Raw genomic sequence first — 23,008 nt, forward strand, 5'->3', positions numbered from 1 at the left:
TTAGTAGCTTAATTAGGAAGGAAAAACTAATTAAAAATGAAAATAGTAAGAAAAAACTATAAGGCTGTTTAGTGAATATCTAAAAAGAAAAATCAATGAATGTCTAAAAATCTAAAATTCTATCCTTACCAAGGAAATTCTTACATGTTACAACATAAATGAACCATGAAGACATACTAAGTGAAATAAGTCAGTCACCAAAGGACAAAACTGTATGATTCCATATATATGAGGTATAGTGGAATTTATAGAGACAGAAAGTAGAATGGTGGGAGGGGGAATAGAGTTAGTATTCGATGAGTACAGAGTTTCAGTTGGGGAAGATGAAAAGTTCTGGAGATGGACGGTGGTGATGGCTGCACAATATGAATATACCTAATGCTACAGAACTGTACACTTAAAAATGGTAAAAATGGTAAATTTTATGTTATGTATGTTTTACCAAAAAAAATCAAATATATCCTTTTACCTTTTTGTCTGTTGTTCTCTTCTGTTTTATCCAAAGGCAACACTTGCACTGCAACATCTTTAGAAAAATCCTTTAAGATATGAAAGGAAGAAATGAAAGGCTAAATAAACTTTGTGATTTATTATTTATCAATTACCACCTACTAGCCATGTGACTACTGTGCCTTGGGAGGGCAGGACTGTGTGTTTTTTATGCTTAATTCCCAGCACCACCATAATGCTTAGGTACCTTGAAGCTACTCAAAGATTTGTTGAATGAGTAATGAGCTGTCATCAAGTGAACGAATGGGTAAGTGAACAAGCAAGCAACTGTGACCTTGAAGTTCAGATTCAAATCCTGACTTGGTACTCTCAGCAGAGCAACTTATGTAACATCTCAGTGGCTATAGTTAAATGTGAAAATGTGATTCACTGTGAGTCAAATGAAGTTCGTAAGGATGGTCAACGCATGGCACAATATCACAAATTAATCACAGTATTCTTTGTCACTAAGCTATAATGTGGTCTCAGAAGACTTCACTATATAAGTGACACCTACTGGCAAATAGCTTTCTGCTCACATGTGTAACCCTAGACTTCGTTTCTAAGATTCTATTCAGTGCTAAGACACCATGACTTTTTAAGTACTAGGTTCAGTCAACATTGCTTCATCTTCCTTACAAACACATTTTTTTCCCTGCTAAATCATTAAAGGGAAAAGAGAAAATCATAAAAGAAAACTGATCCAAGCTATCTGCTGATAACAGGTGTTAACTTCCTAAAAATAGCCAATGAGGCTAACAATACAGTAGAATGTATCTGGGAAATTAATGTAAAGAACTCCCACAAATCCCTTAGAAAAAGCACAGCACATAAATATGTAATTCACAAAAGAGTAAATACAGGTGGCAATATAAATGAAAAAAATTTCCCCTCCACTAATAATAAAAGAAATAGAAAATAAAACAATGAGATGCCTTTTTCACCTATCAAAATGGCAGGGGTTTTTTTGGTTTAATTTTAATGCTTCGTATAAATAAAGACGGGGGGAAATAACTCCACTAACTCTTACTCATGACCTTGCTGGAGAATATATATTGATATAGTATTTCTGGAGGCAATTTAGAAACATTGCAAAAAAACATGCATAATCTTTTATCTAATAATTTTACACCTAGAAATTAATACAAGGAAATGAGTTAGGATATATACCAGACTGTTCATCACCTGGTTGTTTATATTATAAAAAACAAGGGGGAAAAAACCTTAATGTCAAATGACAGGAATATGAACAAATAAACTTTGGTACATACATACACTTAAATTCTGTGAACCCATTATTAAAAGTTCCTAGGAAAGGGCTTCCCTGGTGGCTCAGTGGTTGAGAGTCCGCCTGCTGATGCAGGGGACACAGGTTCGTGCCCCGGTCCGGGAAGATCCCACATGCCGCAGAGCGGCTGGGCCCGTGAGCCATGGCCACTGAGCCTGCGCGTCCGGAGCCTGTGCTCCACGGCGGAAGAGGCCGCGGCGCTGAGAGGCCCGCGTACCGCAAAAAAAAAAAGAAAAAAAAAAGAAAAAAGAGTACACAAAAGGCTTCAGCATAGTTTGAATGATATGTAATTCACACCTCACTTTTTTTTATTATGTTGTTACGGCTGCTTTACCTTTACCTTACAGTTTGTAAAAACATTTCTTTGGTAAATGAAATTTAAATAAAAACAAGGTCTGTTGCTAATCCAACAAAATTTTAAAAACCATTATTTGCCAATACTTAAAATTTTAACATGAGCATAATTAAGAATTCTTTTGCTTACACTTTCTGACACAGTGGGATTTTCTAATGGAGGCTGCTGATAATTTCTGGCAGAAGTTAAGTCTGATGAACCTAACAAAATAAAGGAATCAATTTTAGTGATTTTTAAATCAGAATGTTACCTTTTGAAACTGTACAAACATAATTCAAGAACTATAAACTCCATATTAATGCAATTAATTAAATTGGAAGCCACTCTTCATGCAAAAATCTTAAAATGTACTTAAATATATCCTGATGAAGGTTTTTTACATCTGATATTTTGGAAAATAAGGGCTCAGAACTGACAATCAAATGAGATAAGTATAAAATGTTATAAAATATATCATTACACTATTGGATTTGGACAAACTATGGGTACAATCATTTGTCAGGAATAAAACATGCGCATGATATAAAAGCCTGATTTAACAGCAGGCCTATGTTATGCTGTACCCCTCAAAAGCAGCACTATAAAAGCTGCTTTATTTATTCTTTTGTTTTTTGCGCTTATATTCATTAATTTAATTACCAGTGAAGTGGGTAAAACGTATGCTATCTTCACTTTCAGGGAGCTCCAGACAAGTGAATTGGGACATGGAAGCCATCAAAATGCAGAAATTGTGCTTTTCTACTATCCAAACAGAAGGTAAAAAGCCAGCACTACTGATGAAAAGTAAGCACATCACACTAGTTGAGTGTGTCCATCACAGTTGTGGACAAGAACAGTGTGCCAAAAACACGCAAAGAAAATACAAAATGCTTTATTCATTCTATCTATTCAGGATTATTCGATGTAGACTGTGGGTGCCTGGCCATTTTCCCAGGAAAAGGGGTCACTTTTCAAACGCCTGTACAAACTAGACATATATTTAGGAATTTAATCATCAAAAGTCCTCTAAATTTTGAAACACAAAAAACGAAATGAAAATAAAGACTAAAGATTTACAGAAGTGAAAACTGGTTGAAACTATTCGGAATCACATACCACATAACGTTCCATTCAAGCTCTTCCCAGTTCTAACAGGAAGACGTTTATTTGCAGACAACGCTGGAGGAACACGGGACAACTCATCTTTCAGCAAAGGCAAATTATCTCCCTGATTTGGAGAAATTACCTCACGAAGTCTCCTCGCTGGTATTTTAACCTTTTTTTTCTTTTCCAGGCTAAACTCAGAGCCTTTCATATTACTGGTAACAAAACTAGTCCCACAATTATGAACAGAATTTTCTTCTGGGTCCATAAAACTTCAGAACAAAATTTTCACCGCTTTGAGGATTTCGGGGGGGCAGGGGTAAGGGAGAAGAAATAAAGTGGGAGTATGATAAAGAAAACGTGAATTTCAAGTGATTTTGAAACATGCAGTCATCAACTTTTAAATAAAACGTCAGACTATGCACAAAGCTAGAAATTTCAATTTGGTATTTAATCCAGGATTAGAGACGACTAGAACATATTTACCCATTAATCCCACTCAGTCTATTAATGCACCATGCCAATGAATCTGAAAGTGAGGATGACAAGAGAATGACCGCATTAGCAATAATAACAATAACAGAGCACTCCCCAACCGTAGAGATGGCAGTGCAAAACCAACCAGATGTGGAGGCGGAGTTAAAATTTGAGAAGAGGGAGTCAAGCAGGTAAAACCGAAATGCTATTTTTTTCAAAATCACCCACATAAGAAGCTTAATAGCTTTCTTCAGCCAAAGAGTCTTACACACCCCTCCAGAAGCAACCATCAGACACCTAAATTCACCCCTCTGCGTCTTCCGAACCCTCGGCAACAGCGGAGTCACGGGTCTAAGCTGACAACAGCTTCAGTTAGCCGCGGGTCAACACCTACTTCCCTTTAAACCCGCCCTTCAGACACAACACGCATGCGCGCCATGAAATCGTCCAACCAAAAAGCTAAACGCTCTCCGGTGCTCTTCCATCCCTCTCCGGGTGGAAACAAACTCCCAACATAAAAGGCTTAAAACGGGTGTGAATTTTTTGTTTTATTAAAGGCAGTACACTGCCCCACAAGACTTACAACATTGAATAACACTCGGGAGTTTCATCCAAGACCTGAAGAGCTCCCAACGTAGATGACAATACCAATTTTATTAGGGACTGTTTACAGGGTAGCTCCCGCAGACCGTTAGGGACGCGAGATTAAGTAAATTAGTTTTACAAAAAGTTTCGACAGATTCGTGTTGATATTGAAGAGAAAGTCAGAAATACCTTCGTCTAAGCAGACAATCAAAAAATCAATTTTCAGGGGATTTTAAAATTCGTTTATGATATCGGCTTTTTCCTCTAGAGTTTCCGGCGTTATAACGAATCGGTGAAGTAGGGTATAAGAGCTATTTGACATCGCCATTCCCACGTGTTCTCCTTCATCCAGCGGCTACGGCGCCGGCCCTGACCCAGATCCTCCGCCCCCAGACTCGACGGGTAGCGGAGCCCCACAGCCTCCTACTGGTGTCGGATGCGAGAGTCTATTCTTAAGTATGGTCTCTTTTCTCTGTCCACAGAATCCCGGGTTTCCAGGCGGGGGGCTGCAAGCCACGCTCGGGAAAGGTGGCAGGGTCTCTTAAGGAGGCCGCCGCGGTTACCTGGGGCTATGGGGGGCTGCGGAGCCGGGCAACGCGTCCCCAGAGCGGGTTTGGGACCTGCCTCAGAACGTGTCATCACTGTGGCGAGGGTCGAATACGAGGCTCTGAGCCACCTTCAGCCCAAGTTTGGGGAGTCGGGGTCTTGTTTTGGGACAGTGAGTTAGACTGTAAGGCATCCACCTTGTGACCTTGAGCTGAACCCTCCTTTAACTGAAAAATTCTCTCTAGACAGAAGACCAGGGCCAACACACCTTATCTGATTTGCTGATTTTCGAGGATGCATTACTTAAACGTTTCCCTTTACGCATTACTAAAAGATTAATCAAAGCAAAAAATGTAATCTGATGTAAACGTTAAATAACAAATTTTTATTTTTACATCTCAGCTGTCTACTTTGATAGAAGAAATCCTAGAATTAAAAGAGACCTTAAGGGCTCAGCTTTAGAGAACCTTTTAAATCTTGATAAGTTTCTGTATTTCAGTTACATTTCCTTCATTACCAGGCTTTTGGGTAGTATCTGTTCACAATTTGTTTTATAATTTATGTAAATTAAAAGATATAATGACAGTGTCAGAGCTGTAAGAGACTTTTGAGATGATTTATCTCCCTTATTTTCTAGGTGAAACTTAGATGTAAAAGAAAAAGTGACCTTTCCCCTCTAAGGTGTGCTCGTAGGTGTAGAAACTCATTAAAAATGTGACTTGTTTTGGATCTTACAACCCTTTAATCAGAGCTGGGATTAAAACCCAAGTAATCTTGCCCCCGTCTAGTCCAGTGCTCATAGGCTCATCCTTTAAGGCCTTGAAGCCATCCTTTAAACCCAAAAGGAGTATGCAGTGATCTTTCAAGAGAATGTTTTGCTCTGATTAAGTTAGGGTTGCCAGTTAATCAGGCACAATTTCCTAAAGCTGCTGCAAATGATCTAAAGTAAAGGGACATGTGGTAGAGTCCTATTTTATGTCAGTCTAGCAAGTTAGTTCAGATCAGTTTAGACATCTGACCTATCAAATAAAGAACAGATAGCCCAGGAACAAAAAACATGGCTCACAGGATTGTTCTTTCATTTCTTTTTTGTTGTTAACACTTTTACTTACTTGCTTTCTCTTTCCCACTCTCATATCTCTATATATACATATATAGAGAGATATACAGGTTTTTTTTGTTGAACCACTTACAAGTTGCAGACATCATGACCTTTAACCCTTATTTCTTCAGCATGTATCTCCTTAAGAACATACTATTACATAGCCACAATATGACTACCACACCTAAGATAATATATTCAAATTTCTCCAATTATCCCCAAAAGTCTTTATTTTTAAAACTCAAAAATGGTTTTGAGTTCCAAAGTTCACAACTGTTTAGTTATCTTAATTCTTTAGTCATATGCTAGAACAGCCCTTTCTACTCCTTTTCTTTATGACTTTTTTAGAAAAGACCAGTCTAGTCATCTTACACGTAGTCCCAAATTGTGGCTGTTCCTAATTATTCCCTCATAATCAATCACATAAAACATTTTTGGCCAGAATAGCACATAGGTGGTACCACACCGGTTAAGGTGGTGATTGGCAGATCTTCCCAATGTAAAGGGACAGTTTTCTTTTTGTGATAAGTAACTTGTGGAGATGCTTTGATACAATGCATATATCCTGTTCCCCAACCTATCACCCAGTAGTTTTATCATCCATTCATGATCCTTGCCTGAATCACAAGATTACCAATTACCAGTACCAGCCATGCTGCGGCCAGGATCAGTTATAGTGATAGCGGCCAAGGACATCAGAAGAATCACTTATTGTAAACTAAGTTTGAACAGAATTAGAAATTTGGCTCCAGACCTGGTAGAAATCTGCATATGATTCTAAAGACTAAATTGAGGGTATCTTCCCACCACATCCTGATTAGTTTATTATTTTTTTTTAATACTCAGAAATTTCTGGGAATTGTTTGTCCTGTGTGTTCACCTGAATATACATATTACATGGCAAAACAGGATATTAAGTATTTTTTAATACATAATAACACATATGCTAAATAACTGTAACCTCAGAACAGATTGAGGAAACTAATTTCACTTATTGAAAAGGAAAAGGTTTTTCAAAAAATCACTTAGCCAGCAGAAGTTTAGATTTCATCAAACAGACTTAGAGCTTGAAGGGGCCTCAGCAGTCATATTGTAATCCCCTCATTTTTCAGGTGAGAAATCAGGCCTCACTGGAGACATTCAAGCAAAGGTTGGACAACTACTTTTCCAGAACAGAAAGGAAACTCATGCATCAGAAAAGGTTTGAGCTTGATGACTAACAATTCTCTTAAGTTCCCTGGTTTTATGATACATTTTGTTTGACACAAAAATTACTTAGCATTGCTGTAATCATTCCTAAGGCCCAAGCCAGAGATGCTAGAACTCTCTATCCCTTCCCTCCCTCTTCAGGTTTCAGGGATATAACCAGAAGGTATCCCCTGATTGGATATTTGCCTCTCTAGTAACAAACATTTGCTTGTAATATCTGGTAATTAGGACCTAATAAAAGGGCAGCCACATTGCTTCTACCGCTTCTCACTATCAGGTGGTTTGTATGGCTGTTGGACTTTGTCAGTCAACATAACTAATGATTAAATAACTGCAAGATAGAATGCTGGAAGACTCAGAAGACACAAAGTAGCAAGTAAATTTGAAAATCATCTATTCACTCAACCGTCTCCAGTATTTTCTAGGAACAACTGCCTTCACTTAGGTATAAAAAAAAAGACAATATCAAAAAAATTCATACAAACAACATTTGGGGGTGCTCCTCATCTATATCTCTTCAAAGACTTCCCAATAACAGTCATCATTTGTCACTATGAGTTGTATACCAATAGGGAAGTGAGGTAGAGTCAGCAGTGTTACACAACATTTAAAGATTTCATACTTTCTGCCTCTCTGACCTCTGCTTGAAAAAGTCATATTATATGTGAATTTTAACCTGAAGAAATACTAGGATAGGAACAGGAAAAAGAAGCTGATTTTGGCATTATAATTAGCAAACATGAACAGGTCTTTGGATAACCTTTTGTGCTTTCAGCTAGAGGCCTGCTGGTAAACCAGGTTCCTTTAATTCCTGTTTTATTGCTCTTGTTTGTTTTTTTTTTTTGAGTTCCCACAAAGTTTTCTTTTAACACCTAACCACAAAAGTTATCTTACCAGTTCTTGGATCTTTTCAGGCTGTTTTCTGAGTAGGAAGCCAAAAGAACTCTAGTTCTGAACGTTTGCTAACATTTACCACAATGCACACTGTACCTTGTTCTTTGGCAGGGATTAGAAAGCTGGGCAACCTCAAACTTTTTGAGATTATTGTAGATTCACATGCAGTTGTAAGAAAAAATAGAGCTCCCTTGTGTCATTTACCTAGCTTTCCACAATGGTAACATCTTACAAAACTGTAGTACAATATCACAACCAGGATATTGATGTTATTACAGTCAGAGTACAGGACATTTCCATTTCAAAAGTCATGTTGCCTTTTTGTAGTAACACCTACTTTCCTCCTCCCCTACCCCCTCCTCGACCCCTGGCAACCACTACTAAGTTCCCCATTTCTGTAACGTTGTCATTACAAGAATGTGATATAAATGGAATCATACAGTATATAACCTTGTGGGATTGGCTTTTCACTCAGCATAGTCCTCTAGAGTTTCATCCAGGCTGTTGTGTGTATCAGTACCTCATTCCTTTTTATTGCTGAGTAGTATTCTATGGTGTGGGTGTACCGGTTTGTTTAATCATTCACCTGTTGAAGAACATCTGGATTGCTTCCAGTTTTTGACTGTTATGAATAAAGTGTATATAAACATTCATGTACAGGTTTTTGTGTGAACATAAGTTTTCATTTTTCTGTGAAAAATGCCCAGGAATGCAATTGCTGCGTGACACGATAGTTGTACATTTAGGTTTTTAACATAGTGCCAAACTGTTTACCACAGTGGCTATATGATTTCACATTACCACTAGGGAATATCTGAGTGATCCAGTTTTTCCTCATTTTCACCAGCGTTTGGTGGTGTCACTATATTTTTTTAATTCAGCCATTCTGACAGGTGTGTAATGCTATATATCATGGTTTTAATTTGTTTCCCTAACGGCTAACAATGTTGAGTATCTTTTCATGTGCCTATTCGCCATCTATATCTTTTTGGTGAGGTGTCTTTTGCCCATTTTCTAATTGCATTATTTGTGTTTTTACTATAGAGTTTGCAGACTTCTTTATGTTGTCTAGTTATTAGTTCTTTATCACATATGTAGACTTAGACTTCATGTGAAGTCTAAGAATTCTTTGCCCTAAAGCCCGAAGATTTTCTCCTATTTTTCTAAAAGTTTTAATGGGTTTTATGTTCTATATTTAAGTCCCAGATCCACTTTGAGATAATTTTTGTATAAAGTGAAAGACTTACTTTGAGGTTAAATTTTTTGCCTATGGATGTACAGTTGTACCAGCACCACTTGTTGTAAAGGCTACCTTCACTTAACTGGTTTTGCATCTTTACCAAAAATCAGTTGGGCATATTTGTGTTATTATTTCTGGGTTCTCTATCCTGTTTCATGGATCTATGTGTCGGCTTTTCCACCAAAATCACACAATACTGATTACTGTAGCTATGTAATAAGTCTTGAAATCAGGTAGGCTGATTCCTCCCACTTTATTAGTCTTTTTTTGAATTTGTTCAAGTCCATTTGCTTTCCAGATAAATTTAAAAATAATCTTGTCTATATTTATAATAAATGTTACTGGGACCTTGATAGGAATTGCATTAAGCCTGTATATCAATTTTGGGAAAATTTACATCATTACTATGCTGAGTTTTACAATCCATGAACACAATGTGTCTTTCCATTTATTTAAGTCTTTGATTTCTTTCATCAGCATTTTGTAGTTTTCAGCATGCCTTGTTAGATTTACCTGTACATGCCTTGTTAGATTTACCTATAAATCTTTTTTTTTGAGTGATTATAAATGGTACTGTATTTTTAATTTCAGTAACACTGAAAATTACAGTTTTTACAACTGATTTTTGCCATGTTTATCTTGTATACTGTGATCTTGCTGACTTGCTGAACTATCTTGTTCTCGGGTTTCTTTGTAGATTCTTTGCGATTTTCTGTGTTCACAATCATGTCATCTTCAAAGAGGGACAGTTTTATTTTCTTCCTTTACAATTTATATGTCTTATTTCTTTTTCTTGAGTTACTGCACTGGGTAGAACTTCCAGCAGTATATTCAGTAAGAGTAGTAAGGGCAGACATCTGGCTTTGCTCACTGTCTTATGGGAAAGTGTTCAGTCTTTCACCATTAACTGTGTAGTACAGGGTGTAGGATGTTTTTGTAGGTGTACATTACCAAGTTGAAGAAGTTCCCCTGTCTTCCTAATCTTCAGTTTTTAACATGAATGGGTACTGACTTTGTCAAATGCTTTTTCTGCATCAATTGATATGATCATGACTTATTTTTTCATCTATTAATATGGTTGATAATAGATTTTTAAATATTGAATTAGCCTTGCATCTCTAGAATAAATCCTACTTATTAGAGGTGTGTATTTTTTTTAATATATTACTGAACTATATTTGCTATTATTTTGTTAAGGATTTTTATGTCTATTTTATGAAGATATTTTTCTGTAGTTTTCTTGTATGTATCTTCTTTATCTGGTTTTGATATCAGGATAATAGTAAATTCATGAGCAAGTTGTTAGATTTATGTATATAGAGTTGTTCATAGTTCTGTTATCCTTTTGATATCTGCAGGGTCTACGGTACTATATACCTTGTTTTATTCCTGATAATGATAATATGTGACTCTTTTTCTTTGTTAGTCTTGCTAGAGGTTTGTCTGTTATAGTCTTTTCAAAGAACCAGCTCTTTATTTCACTGATTTTTGTCTGTTGCTTTTCTGTTTTCATTTTGGTTGATTTCTGTTATTATTTTCTTCCTTCTACATGCTTTGTGGGTTTATTTTGCTCTTTTTCTAGGTTCTTGAGGTAAAAAGAAAAAAAAATAGTTGATTTGATGCATTTCCTCTTTAATGTATGCATTTAGTACTATAAAATTTTCCTCTTGGCACTTGATTTAGCTGTGTCACACAAATTTTAATATGCTGTATTTTCCGTTTCATTCAGTCCAGTGACTTTTTTTAAAAGTTCCTTGAGACTTCCTCTTTGATTCATGGATTATTTAGAAGTGTTATTTATTTTCCAGATGTTAAGAGATTTTCCTGTTATCTGTTACTGGTTTCTATTTTGATTCCATTGTGGTCTAAAAACAGACTCTGTATGATTTCAAATCTTTTAAATTTATTAAGGCTACTTTGTGGCCCCAGATATGGTTTATCTTGGTATGTGTTCCATGGGCACTTAATAAAAAGTGTATTCTGTGGTATTGGGTGAAATGTTCTGTAAATGTAGATTGTATCCTGTTGGTTAATGATGTTGAGTTTTTCTGTATCCTCGTGGATTTTCTGTTGAGTTGTTCTATCAGTTGTTGGGAGAGGGATGTTTAAGTCTGAAACTATACTTGTCTTTTTCGCCTTTCAGTTCTCTCTACATATTTTGCAGCTCTGTTGCTTGGGGCACACACATTTAGGAGTACTATGTCTTCTTGGTGGATGACCCTTAATGTCCTTTTGTGTCTCTGTTAAATTCCTTTGCTGTGAAGTCTACTTAATCTGATGTTAATATATCCACTATTTTCTTTGTATTATTGCTTGCATGATAAATCATTTTCCATCCTTTTGTATTCACTCTGTCTGTATCACTGTATTTGAAGTTAGTTTCTTATAGACAACATGTACTTGGTCATTTCTTTAATGCACTCTGCCAATCTGTCTTTTTTTTTTTTTTTTTCCGGTACGCGGGCCTCTCACTGTTGTGGCCTCTCCCGTTGTGGAGCACAGGCTCTGGACGCGCAGGCTCAGCGGCCATGGCTCATGGGCCCAGCCGCTCCGCGGCATGTGGGATCTTCCCGGACCGGGCCACGAACCCGCGTCCCCTGCATCGGCAGGCGGACTCTCAACCACTGTGCCACCAGGGAAGCCCCCAGTCTGTCTTTTGATTCTTTAGACTACTTATATTTAATGTAATTGTTTATTAAGGCTTAAATGTGCTATTTTATTTTTTATTTTCTGTTTGTTCTGGTTTTGTTTCTCTTGTCTTCCTGTGGATTATTTGAATTTTTTTTTTTTTTTTTTTCGGACTCAGCCACTGCGCCACCAGGGAAGCCCTTGAATATTTTTTGTAATTTATTTTGATTAATCTATAATGTTTTTGAGTGTATCTCCTTATGTTCTTTTTTAGTGGTTGCTCTAGGTATTACATGACATATACAAAGCTTATCACAGTCTAATGGTGTCAGTATATTACCAGTTTCAGTGAAGTGAGAAAGCCTTGCCTCCCTTTACCCTCCCCATTTAAAATATACATTTAGAACCATGTTAGACAGTTTTATAATTTTTGCTTCAACTGTCAAATATAATTTAGGAAACTCAAGAAGAAAAGGAAAGGGTACTGTACGTTTTCCTACTTTTATTACTATGTTGTTCCTCCTTGATGTTCCAAGTCTCCTTTTATCAGTTTTTTTCTGCTCAGAACTTTAATCCTTTTCAGGTAGGTCTGCTGGCACCAAATTCTTAGTTTTCCTTCATTTGAGAGTGTCTTAATTTCACCTTCATTCCTGAAGGATATTTTTGCTAGATACAGGTTTCTGGTTTGACTGATGAGAAATCTGCTATTATCCTAATTGTTTTTCCCCTATAGAAGATGTCGCTTTTCTCTTGCAAGCGACATCTTGCAAGACTAAATTTTTTGTCTTTAGTTTTTAAATGTTTGACTATGATGTATCTTGATGTGGATTTCTTTGTGTTTACGCTTTTTGGAATGCAATTCAGTTCTTGAATGTGTAAGCTTCTCTTCTTTTGCCACATTTGGGAAGTTTTCAGCCATTATTTTAGTACTTTAACAGCCCTGCCCTCTTTCTCTTCTTCCAGGACTCTAATAAAACAAATGTCAGTTCTTTTGTCACAGTCACACAGATTCCTGGTACCCTGTCATTTTTTTAATTCTATTTTTCTGTTATTCATATTGGATAATTCTATTTTCTATCTTCCTCCTTCCTTCACAGATTCCTTTTTCTATCCCCTCCGATCTGCTGTTGATTCTGTCTGTTGAGCTTCTTTTGTTTTTTTCTATTTTTCACTTCTTAAAATTTCCATTTGGTTCTTGATATCTTATATTTCTTTGCTGAGTTTTATATTTTTTAAATTTGTTTCAGACATTCTTAATTATTCATTGAAGCATTTTTTATAATAGCTATTTTAAGATCTTTGTCAGATAATTCTAACATCTCTCATCTCAGTGTTTGACATCTTTTTTTTCTTAAGATCTTAGTTCTTGGAATGAGTTTTGTTTCTGTTTTTTTGTAACCTAGACATTTTGCATCTTGTGTTATGAGACTCTAGATCTTGTTTAAACCTTCTCCTCTAGCTGACTGCTTTTGACACTGCTTCATGGGGGGGGGCACCTTATTACTGCCAGGTGAGGGTAGAATTCCAAGTTCCTCACTCTGTCACTAGAGAGGGTGGGTGGGATGTGTGTGTGTGTGCCAGGGGGTGGGGGTGATGTTCCTCATTTCTGCTGGGTGAGCGTAGGAGTTACGGCTCTCTACTAGGCCTTCATTGGTGTCTCCCTGGCTGAGGACTGGAGTGCCTCATTACTACTCCCCACGTGGCCTCCACTGACACCACAGGAGGGCATGTGGCCTGATTACCATGGGGCAGTATGTAGGTCCTGAATCTCAACTAGGCCTCCTTTGATACCACCCGAGAGGGAAGGGAGAAAGGTACTTCATCACTGACAACAGAGGAGGAAGTCTAGGCTCCCCATGCAGTTTCCACTGACACTTGGGGGAGGGGTCCTTATTAATGCCCAGCAAGAATTAAAGTCCCTGCTCCCTAATCACCCTTCTCTGACACTATTCTGGTGTAGGAGTTGGAGTGTCTCGTTACAACCTAGTGAGGGTGGAAGACTATCTGGCTTATGCTGATGTGGGTGGGGATGAGAACCAAAGTTTTTTCTGTGTTGGCCTGGAGTACAGCAGTTATTGTTTAAAAGATTTCTGTTTTATAGGCAGGCTTCCCCTTTCCTAGCCTTTTGGCTAGAGAAGGCAGACTTTTGCCTGGGGGTACAGAGGGGCTTTTTGACTACTCCAACTGGCATTTGCAGGTTGCCAGCTTTTTCAGCTCCAAGTTTGTGATATATGAGACCCCAGACAAGGGAGAGAATTCACTACTGTGATGCTTCTCGGGTCCCAAGGGCCCTAGCTAATATACTTTCTCCTCTCTACTTTTTAGTCTTATGTTTGTTTTATGTGTAATGTCCAGGGGTTTTAGTTGTACTTAGTGAGAAGAATAGGAAAAAGCACATCTACCCCACCTTCCCAGAAGCACAAATCCTAAACCTCACTGTATGATATACTTACAGGATTCTCTGTTTCTTGGCTGGTTAGTGACAAAATTTTATAGCAGCTATAAAGATGCATCTTACCTCAGAAGCATGGCTGGTTTCATAACTAGCACAGTACTTGGTACATTAAATAAATGTTTACTGAATGAATATCTACCCATATCTATCTAGCAAAGTAGTAACTGCTGAGATCTCAAACTGTAAATAAGTTTGAAGTTGATATTAGAAAATAATGGAATAATTAGGTTTGTATTTCTATGCAGTTCCGTAGTTGGATGGTGTGGAATCAGTGTTTCATGACTTAAGTGAGCAAAGAGTAAATATAATGGAAGTATCTTACCTGGGACATATCAATGATGATAGTCACAGCAATACCTGAAAAATTGTGACCTTCAGTTAATTCCTGGTATTTTTCAGGTAGTTTATGTGGTTAAAATATATATATTATTTATAAAGCTGTGAAGTAAAATAGGAATAGAGAGCGTTCTTGGTAACTTTTTAGGTGTTTATGGAACACTAGTTGCCTGCATGTTGGGCTAATTTGAAACCTCTACTGCACTGTTTGTAGCAGATATCGAAGAATTTTAATAGAAAAGATAGTTTATAACTGTTACTACTAAACCAGAGATTCCCTGAAGTATAGACAGTCAGAATTTTGGAATGAGACTAGGATAGCAGATAGAAAAGAACTGGTGCTTTCCCTTGCATATGGAAAAAATAACTTTTTAAAAATGGCAGTAGTACTTGTGAACATACAGGATAAGGACAAAAGAGGAGGGAAGAATAAATGCAAAAGGGGTAAAGTTTTATACATGGTTGGGAATGCTGGAGTGGAATTACCATTGATTGTATTTGTTAATCAAAATGAGAATTTTCTTTCACGACAGTAGCATACACTGTGCCCTAAGCTTGAATTTCCTACTTAATCTCCATGTGAGCTTCATGAAAATTTCGTGTTTTTCACAGCCACTTTAAATAATAATTGATGAGCTAGTAAGAATGACATACACATCCAGTTTATGAGATTTTATCTGTTTTAGAACTAGCCAGGATAGAATAAGTAAATAACGTGATACATTCTTACATCATAATTAACTGATCCTGGGTCCTCCATTTAGGATATGTGAAAATCCCAGTAATTCAGAAACACTCTTTGACTTCCTTATCTTCACTTCTCTGTTGCCCCCAAGTTAGATCAAAAGTGTCATATGTTCAGAAGTTTCTGGTAAGTCTCTGTGATTACCCTTTTTGAACTGTAGAATGTACAACTCCTGTAACTTTCTCTTAGAGTCTTTTAGAACTCTCTTTCATGAGTGTTGTTGATTAATAAGTGGATGGTGTTTGTTAATTAATAGAACCTTTGCATTTACATAGTGATAGTAAAAGGATCTTTAGTAGCACAGATCTAAGTTGTATTAGGAACCAGGGGGATAGTTAACTTAAGTACTTATAGGAAGACACCAGAGAGCTCTTTCCCATAAAACCGTACTACGCATGGGACTTTAATAGGTAGCTTTGCAAGGTAACAGAGCAAACTGTCTAAAAAATGGAGATTTAGATAGGGCCTTCGGTTCTCATAGCTAGCATTAAGAAAATCGAGTTCTAAACTGTAAGGTTCTTATTAATGACCTGGGAGATTGTGGGGGGACATATAATTACATAATCAGAAATTTATAAAATATGAACAGTAATTTCAGGTAGACTCGTTTCAGTGCTATTTCAAAATCTGTGCTTGTTTTGATTACCTTCAACTAGCCTAAATAAATTTGTATACAAACTGACAAACTTTTTACTTTTAAATCAGGTGACTAATAAACATACCAAAAGAATATGGCTGCACAAATACCAGAATCTGATCAGATAAAACAGGTAAGGTATTATAATTAAGGAAAAAGGATTTTGCAAAAAATTAAGGCACTACGGGATATAACCATGTCAGTCAGTGATCTCACAAAATAACTATTTATATTTCATTTCCACAGATGGATGTTAAATGATATGAAGCATATTCATTTTTCAGATAATTTGAAAGATAATCCAGGAAATAATAAATATTCAACTAGAAAATCTGACTATATTTTGTAGATCATATTATACCCATTTAAGGTAGCAAAAGAACCTTTGATTTCAAGTATTACAGGGTATTTTGCCTCAATACATCAGTATTTAAAACATCTTTGTTTTAAAAACAAATATTAAAGAACCTTCTGATTTGTTTGTAGTTTAAGGAATTTCTTGGAACCTACAATAAACTTACAGAAACCTGCTTTTTGGACTGTGTTAAAGACTTCACAACAAGAGAAGTAAAACCTGAAGAGGTATGAAAAGTGTTGCCCACTAAAAATTCTCTAAGTTCATCATAAACAATATAAATGGAATCCCCCTAAGCATTTTGCTCGTTCCTAGTTATTACAGGAATTTAGGCTACCTTTTATATGTTCCGTTGCTCAGAGGAACTTGAAGCAGCCAGACTCGTGGCACTGAGTTTTAACGATGCCAAATTTAATATCACAGCCACACTGAACTACGGCAGACTTTTTTAGAGAAGATGCCTGGGACTTGCTGAATACATTGTTCCAAAGCAAAGATTCTTAATAATTAGCTTTCAGTCAAGATGGCCAGGCTAGAGAAACTTGACATGGCTTTCCTATCTGACCTTGAAAACTCAGGTTAATTTTGGAAAAAGTAGAGTTTGAATTTGGTGGCTCATATTGCCTAACCCTATTAGAAGTCTTAACTTTTAATATCCTCTTCAAAACATTTATATATTGGCTAAAAGAGACATAAAATTCCTCCAGTGGAATATGTTGATAAATATTCATGCCAAGAACTTAACATATAACCAGCAATCAATAAGTGTTTGTTAAATAAATGACGAAGTTTGAGAGATGCTAAGTACAATAGTCTTATTAAAAAGTAAAAAGTTGAAAATTAAGAATGTCGTGAATGGAGTCTCTCATTAAAAAGAACAAACCTGATACTGGGCCTACATTTTAACAATCAGAATAAGAGATGGGAATGTGGGATTTCAGTTAATATTGAAACACACCTGCAGAAAATCTAGTCCAGAAGGCAGGGACTGACTTACCATTGTTTTTAGTACCTCCAAACTGGTAAGCATTCAGTATATATTAATTTTTGTAAATGGATGAAAGTATTAACAATTGAAAGCTATGATCACTTGCTACTCATTAATACCATTTAATTCTCAGATATATTCAAAGAAAAGAAAAGTACCCACTGGTTATTTTTTTAGAATAGATGCAATTTCTTTTAATTAATATTTTTGTGTTGACTCTTGGATCTTTTTATTTCTAGACCACCTGTTCAGAGCATTGCTTACAGAAATATTTAAAAATGACTCAACGAATATCTATGAGATTTCAGGAATATCATATTCAGCAGAATGAAGCCCTGGCTGCCAAAGCAGGACTCCTTGGCCAACCACGATAGAGAAGTCCTAATGCATGGACTTTTGATGAAAGATTGCCAACAGCTGTTGCACTGGAAATGAGGATTCACCTGACAGAATCCCATGAAAGCAGTAGCCACCATGTTAAACCATCTGTCATGACTGTTTGGCAAACGGAAACCACTGGGGAAACAACATTGCTGTTTACCAGAATAATCAAAATAGGTCTTATTGTTCAATGAAAATAATAAGATGCAACACTTGTTGAGGCCTTAAGATTCAGCAGCTTGGTCACTTGATTAGAGAAATAAACCATGGTTTCTTCAATTATGACTGTTAATTTTAAAGCAAAATACGTGTTCAATCATGTATGAGACAGAAAAAAAATTTTATTACTAAAAGGAAAATAAATGGAAATATCACTGAGCAGTTTATACTATATAGCACCATAGCATTCTGACTGGATTGTGGATACATTGAAATGTTTTTCAATCAGGATCATCCTCCAAGTATTCCTGTTCATTCATGTCTGCCTCAAATTGCTGGTAAATACATAAAATAGTTACTTGCTAATCAGTTTAATGCACGATCCTTTTCTTGCCTCCCTTCTTGTGTCAGGGTGGGCACTACACATTCTTATCCTAGCGACATTTTCATGTACCTTCAGGAAAGATCCCATCTGAGACTAGCTTGCAAAATGTTTAAGAATTGATTATTGTGCTTTAGTGGAGACTATGTTGCTTTGTGTTTTATTCAAAAGCTGAGAAGCCAACATGAATGATTCCAAGTCAGACCAACAATATACAGTGTACTCTCAGCTACTGCATGTGATCAATGTAATAAAAAGTAAACCAAAGTTAAAGTAGTGTCTTAGAGCTAAATGAATCCTAAAACAAATCCAAACGCTGCAGGAAACTCTAGTTGATGCATAAGTACACCCAGCAGTTTGGTATCAAATGATATCCATTCATGAGCCAATTTATTAATAGGTATTAGTCTGCTTACATTTACCAATATAAACTTGTACTCAAGAGAACACTAACTAGCCTATATGTTTAAATTTACCAAAGTGATTTCTATGTTTTGTCATATTATTGGAAAGTAGAAGTATTATTCTGCTTTGATAATTTACAGTTTTCTGTATTATATCTAATTTTTAAGCCATTAGGTCATTTAACTAACAATACCATTTAACTTATAGACCTCTGTTGACATTGCAGTCAGTCAATAATTGTGATGTCTTTGAAAGTACAAAGATAAACAGTGTTAACAGTGTTAACTTTAAAGTTGAAATGTTGAAACGTATAATACTCAACAAAATATACAATTCATTATGGTCAAAGGAACGTGAAAGAATAAGCTTGTTTCATCTGAAGACACGAAAAGCAAACAAAAATTCAGAGATCTTACTCATTTCAAACTTTGGGCCATTCACACACATATCAATACTTCACTGTTTCTACGTAATTAAGCCCAACGTGGTTATTTACAGTGTTCATTTCACAAAGATAATTAAGTATGTGCTTACCTGGCAAATGGGGGGAATTTTGCACAATAGCATCTCAAATACCTTGGGAGGAAGTGTGTGTTTGAAAACTTTCAGAAGTTCCTGTGGTTGCCCACACACCAAAAAGGCATTGCTGAGATGTTCAAGCCCCATTCAATAATCCCCTGAAACAGATTTATAAGATTAGAGCAGAATTTTAAAGTTCTTCAAAATATACATTCTACAAATTACCAAGAAAGCACCAAGCATTGAAACTAAAAAAACACATCAAACTAAAGACTAGGGGACTTCCCTCGTGGTCCAATGGTTAAGAATCCTCCTTCCAATGCAGGGGACGCGGGTTCAGGCCCTGGTCGGGGAACTAAGATCTCACATGCCGTGAGGCAACTAAACCCACGTGCTCTGGAGCCCACGCACCGCAACTACTGAGCCCGCGTGCTCTGGAGCCCGTGCACCAGAACTAGAGAGAAGCCCACCCGCCGCGATGAAGAGCCCCCATGCCACAATGAAAGATCCTGCATGCCGCAACAAAAGATCCCACATGCCGCAACTAAGACCCGATGCAACCAAACAAATAAATGTTAAAAAATAAAGACTATTTGAACAAGCCACAAAAAGAGTAAAGAGTATAAAGGGGAAAATGTTGAGCTGCCAATTAAATAACTTTCTGACCCAAATTACTATTTAAAAGTGCACTCTTGAATTGGAAATGTTCACGTTCTGCTATTTGGGTATGCAAGAGGGAGGTACTGAGTTTTTTTAAAAGGCTGGGGTTTGCCATTACTGATATGAGTTATCTTTAACTCTACGTATGTGATCAATGAAGTATTACAGGTGAAACATCTTGATGTTCCAGCTAAATAAGACTTTTAAAACATAGATTGTATTATCAACGAGCTGAAACAAGATTTAGTGTAACATGAATTACATATCCAGGGGAGGAGAAGAGATTTATGAACTTTGATTTCTAGGTGGTTTTAAAATGAGTTTTAGGATGATTGGCTGTAAAGTAACTAAGAATGAAAATTTGTGAATAGTGGAAATTAATGATAGAGTCTCTCTTTAAGTTAAAACATGTAATCACTTAGTCTTACTACCTCGTTTTAGGAAATAGGCAAAGATCAGTGAAATAACTTAAGGTTTCAAAGCTAATTAATGCCAGAATTAGTAACAGAACCTAATTTTCTGAACCTTGAGACTACAGTGTGCTGCCTCTCCAGGTGTTACGTAATAACAGAAGTTGACATTTTGACATATTTAATATAACTAAGTAGGAAATAAACACTTTGTATCAAACCTTTTAAAGAAAGAAAAAGATATAATAGTGCCTCTCAAGTTGATGGAGCTAATGTAACCTAAAAACAATAATCAGTTTGGTTAATTAGATCAACCAACCAATAAATCCAATCAAATCAGCTAATCAGAAATTTCTCTTAAAACTTTTGGCTCTATGGTCCCTCTGGTTATATAGACATAAACACAACTGAGATGGCTACAGAACTACCTGGCAGCAAAGTAGTAAAAATGGGGTGGTGGCAGGAGGGAGTAGAGAAAACTGAGATTACAGAAAACTGGGTGAAATATTATTGCATTAGAACACTGGTTCTCAACCAGTGTACTGTAATAACCTAGGGAGGTTTAAAGAATACTGACACCTATATATCTGGAGAAAACTATAATTCTAAAAGATACATGCACCCCAATGTTCACTGAAGCAATGTTTACAATAGCCAAGACATGGAAGCAACCTAAATGTCCGTCGACAGAGGAATGGATAAAAAAGATGTGGTACATACATGCATTGGAATATTATCAGCCATAAAAAAGAATGGTGCAGTGGTTGAGAGTCCGCCTACCGATGCAGGGGACAGGGGTTCGTGCCCCAGACCGGGAAGATCCCACATGCTGCGGAGCGGAATGACAGAAATGAACTTATTTACAAAACAGAAATAGACTCAGAGAAGACAAACTTATGGTAACCAAAGGGGAGAAGGGGATGGATAAATTAGGAGTTTGGGATTAACATATACACACTACTAAATACAAAATAGATAACCAACAAGGACCTACTGTATAGCACAGGGAACTATAATCAATATCTTGTATAATCTATAAGGGAAAAGAATCTGAAAAACAACAGATATAGATAAATATATGTAAAACTGAATCACTTTGCTGTACACCTGAAAGTAACACAACACTGTAAACCAACTATACTTCAATTAAAAAAAAGAAAAAAGAGGGCTTCCCTGGTGGCGCAGTGGTTAAGAAAAAAGAAAAAAAAATTCTGATGCCTGGGTCCCACACCAGAGATTCTTATGTAATTGGTTTTGGGTTTGGTGGGGGATTTAAAGAATAAGCAACCAAGATGAGAATTTCAGAAGTAAAATATAGTAGAAGTATATAACCCTAAAAGTGCTAATTAATTTAGGGGCTCATAGAAATAATGTTAATCACCTTTGAGAGAGAAAAATTTTAAAACTCAAATTTGCAATTTTTGTTTTCATCATCTCAATATTTGTAACATTCACCTCTAAATCTAAACTATTACATGATAGCTCTTAAACATAAAGTAAGTAAAAATAAAATGTAATAAAATAATTGTTATTTTTCTTTTAATTTATAACTCATAATTTTCCTCTCCATATTTATACTATCCCAGCTCAAAAAATGTTAAAGCTGAAAGGTTCTTTGTATTTTAATTGCCCCTATATCCAGGAAGTATCCTTAAGCAGTTAAAAAATTTTTAAGTTTTGATTCATACAACATTTAGTCATTTGGAAAACCCATTTACTTAGAATTTTATCTGACAGTAAATAAGGTGTTCTTGTATTTGGCTTTGCTTCTCCATCTGCCCACTTCCAAGACTGCAACCAAAACTAACACTAACTGTAACATCGTGGAGCTGTAACTGTAATAAAGTGAAAATGCTGGGACAGTTTCTCTTAAACTGAAGCAAGTTGGTTAACACGTCTAGTTAGTTAAGTTATCTGACATACAAATACCAATCCATAAATATTTCTCAAATATAAATTATCATAAATAACTGCTTACAAAAGAATGTTTACATTCTTACCTCTGGATAACCAAAGTTCTCCCATTCGTACTTCTTGCAGAAAAAGTTGTAATTTTTCATTCTTTGCTGGGTCCCACAACTAAAAGAGTCACAGAATATTTAACAATAAGTAACGAATGTAAGGTATATGGTTACTCGTCAAAATTATTTAACTTTTATTTTATTTATTTATTTATTTTGATGCACTGGGTGTTACTTGTGGCAGGCGGGCTCCTTAGTTGTGGCCTGCAAACTCTTAGTTGCAGCATGCATGTGGGATCTAGTTCCCCAATCAGGGATCGAACCCGGGCCCCCTGCATTGGGAACACAGAGTCTTACCCCACCAGGGACCACAGGGAAGTCCCTTAACTTTTATTTTAAAAACACATCTTGGGCTTCTCTGGTGGCGCAGTGGTTGGAAGTCTGCCTGCCGATGCAGGGGACGCGGGTTCGTGCCCCGGTCCGGGAAGATCCCACATGCCGCGGGACGGCTGGGCCCGTGGGCCGTGGCCGCTGAGCCTGCACGTCAGGAGCCTGTGCTCCGCAACGGGAGAGGCCACAACAGTGAGAGGCCTGCATGCCACAAAAAACCCAAAAAAAAGCACATCTTGAATCTAGTCTCTAAATCCAAGCATGACAAATGCAGTTGTTCTTTATATTTAAGACAATTTCTTAAAATGGAGTTATAATTTCAGGCTTCA

At 36.6% G+C, this 23,008-nt stretch overlaps 3 protein-coding genes across 12 annotated transcripts in view; 1 reads left to right on the forward strand and 2 right to left on the reverse strand.

Moving 5' to 3' along the window:
• The window catches only part of KIAA0586 (KIAA0586 ortholog), a 125,367-nt gene extending 102,958 nt beyond the window's left edge, over window positions 1-22,409 (reverse strand). For 2 of the 10 annotated variants that reach the window (XM_024731470.1, XM_024731464.1), the window contains exons 1-3: window positions 3,228-4,067; window positions 2,262-2,332; window positions 470-539 (exon numbers count right to left, since the gene is read on the reverse strand). In XM_024731470.1, coding sequence (XP_024587238.1) covers window positions 470-539; window positions 2,262-2,332; window positions 3,228-3,483 — 397 coding nt within the window. In that variant the 5' untranslated portion in view covers window positions 3,484-4,067. Of the gene's footprint in view, window positions 1-469; window positions 540-2,261; window positions 2,333-3,227; window positions 4,068-14,673; window positions 14,709-19,273; window positions 19,540-22,328 lie in introns of those variants that run through there. The other 8 variants (XM_024731472.1, XM_024731471.1, XM_024731465.1 and 5 more) reach the window with 7 other exon arrangements.
• TIMM9 (translocase of inner mitochondrial membrane 9) lies at window positions 4,459-18,072 on the forward strand. The gene is made up of 5 exons (XM_024731475.1): window positions 4,459-4,733; window positions 7,038-7,126; window positions 16,138-16,202; window positions 16,556-16,651; window positions 17,652-18,072. The coding sequence occupies exons 3-5, from the start codon at window positions 16,164-16,166 to the stop codon at window positions 17,784-17,786; spliced, it is 270 nt and encodes an 89-aa protein (XP_024587243.1). The 5' UTR covers window positions 4,459-4,733; window positions 7,038-7,126; window positions 16,138-16,163; the 3' UTR covers window positions 17,787-18,072.
• The window catches only part of TOMM20L (translocase of outer mitochondrial membrane 20 like), a 5,123-nt gene continuing 348 nt past the window's right edge, over window positions 18,234-23,008 (reverse strand). Inside the window, 3 exon segments of the mRNA XM_024731502.1 lie at window positions 18,234-18,287; window positions 19,274-19,416; window positions 22,329-22,407. Coding sequence (XP_024587270.1) covers window positions 18,234-18,287; window positions 19,274-19,416; window positions 22,329-22,407 — 276 coding nt within the window.

The sequence above is a fragment of the Neophocaena asiaeorientalis genome, unplaced genomic scaffold (assembly GCF_003031525.2).
Source record: "Neophocaena asiaeorientalis asiaeorientalis breed wild unplaced genomic scaffold, Neophocaena_asiaeorientalis_V1.1 scaffold603, whole genome shotgun sequence".
Taxonomy (NCBI): Eukaryota; Metazoa; Chordata; class Mammalia; order Artiodactyla; family Phocoenidae; genus Neophocaena; species Neophocaena asiaeorientalis.

Coding starts and splice junctions, on each gene's coding strand:
- TIMM9 (XM_024731475.1), top strand. CDS start 16,164: ATGGCTGCACAAATACCAGAATCTGATCAGATAAAACAG. Junction 16,203..16,555: donor AATCTGATCAGATAAAACAG/GTAAGGTATTAT, acceptor ATTTGTTTGTAG/TTTAAGGAATTTCTTGGAAC. Junction 16,652..17,651: donor GAGAAGTAAAACCTGAAGAG/GTATGAAAAGTG, acceptor TTTTATTTCTAG/ACCACCTGTTCAGAGCATTG.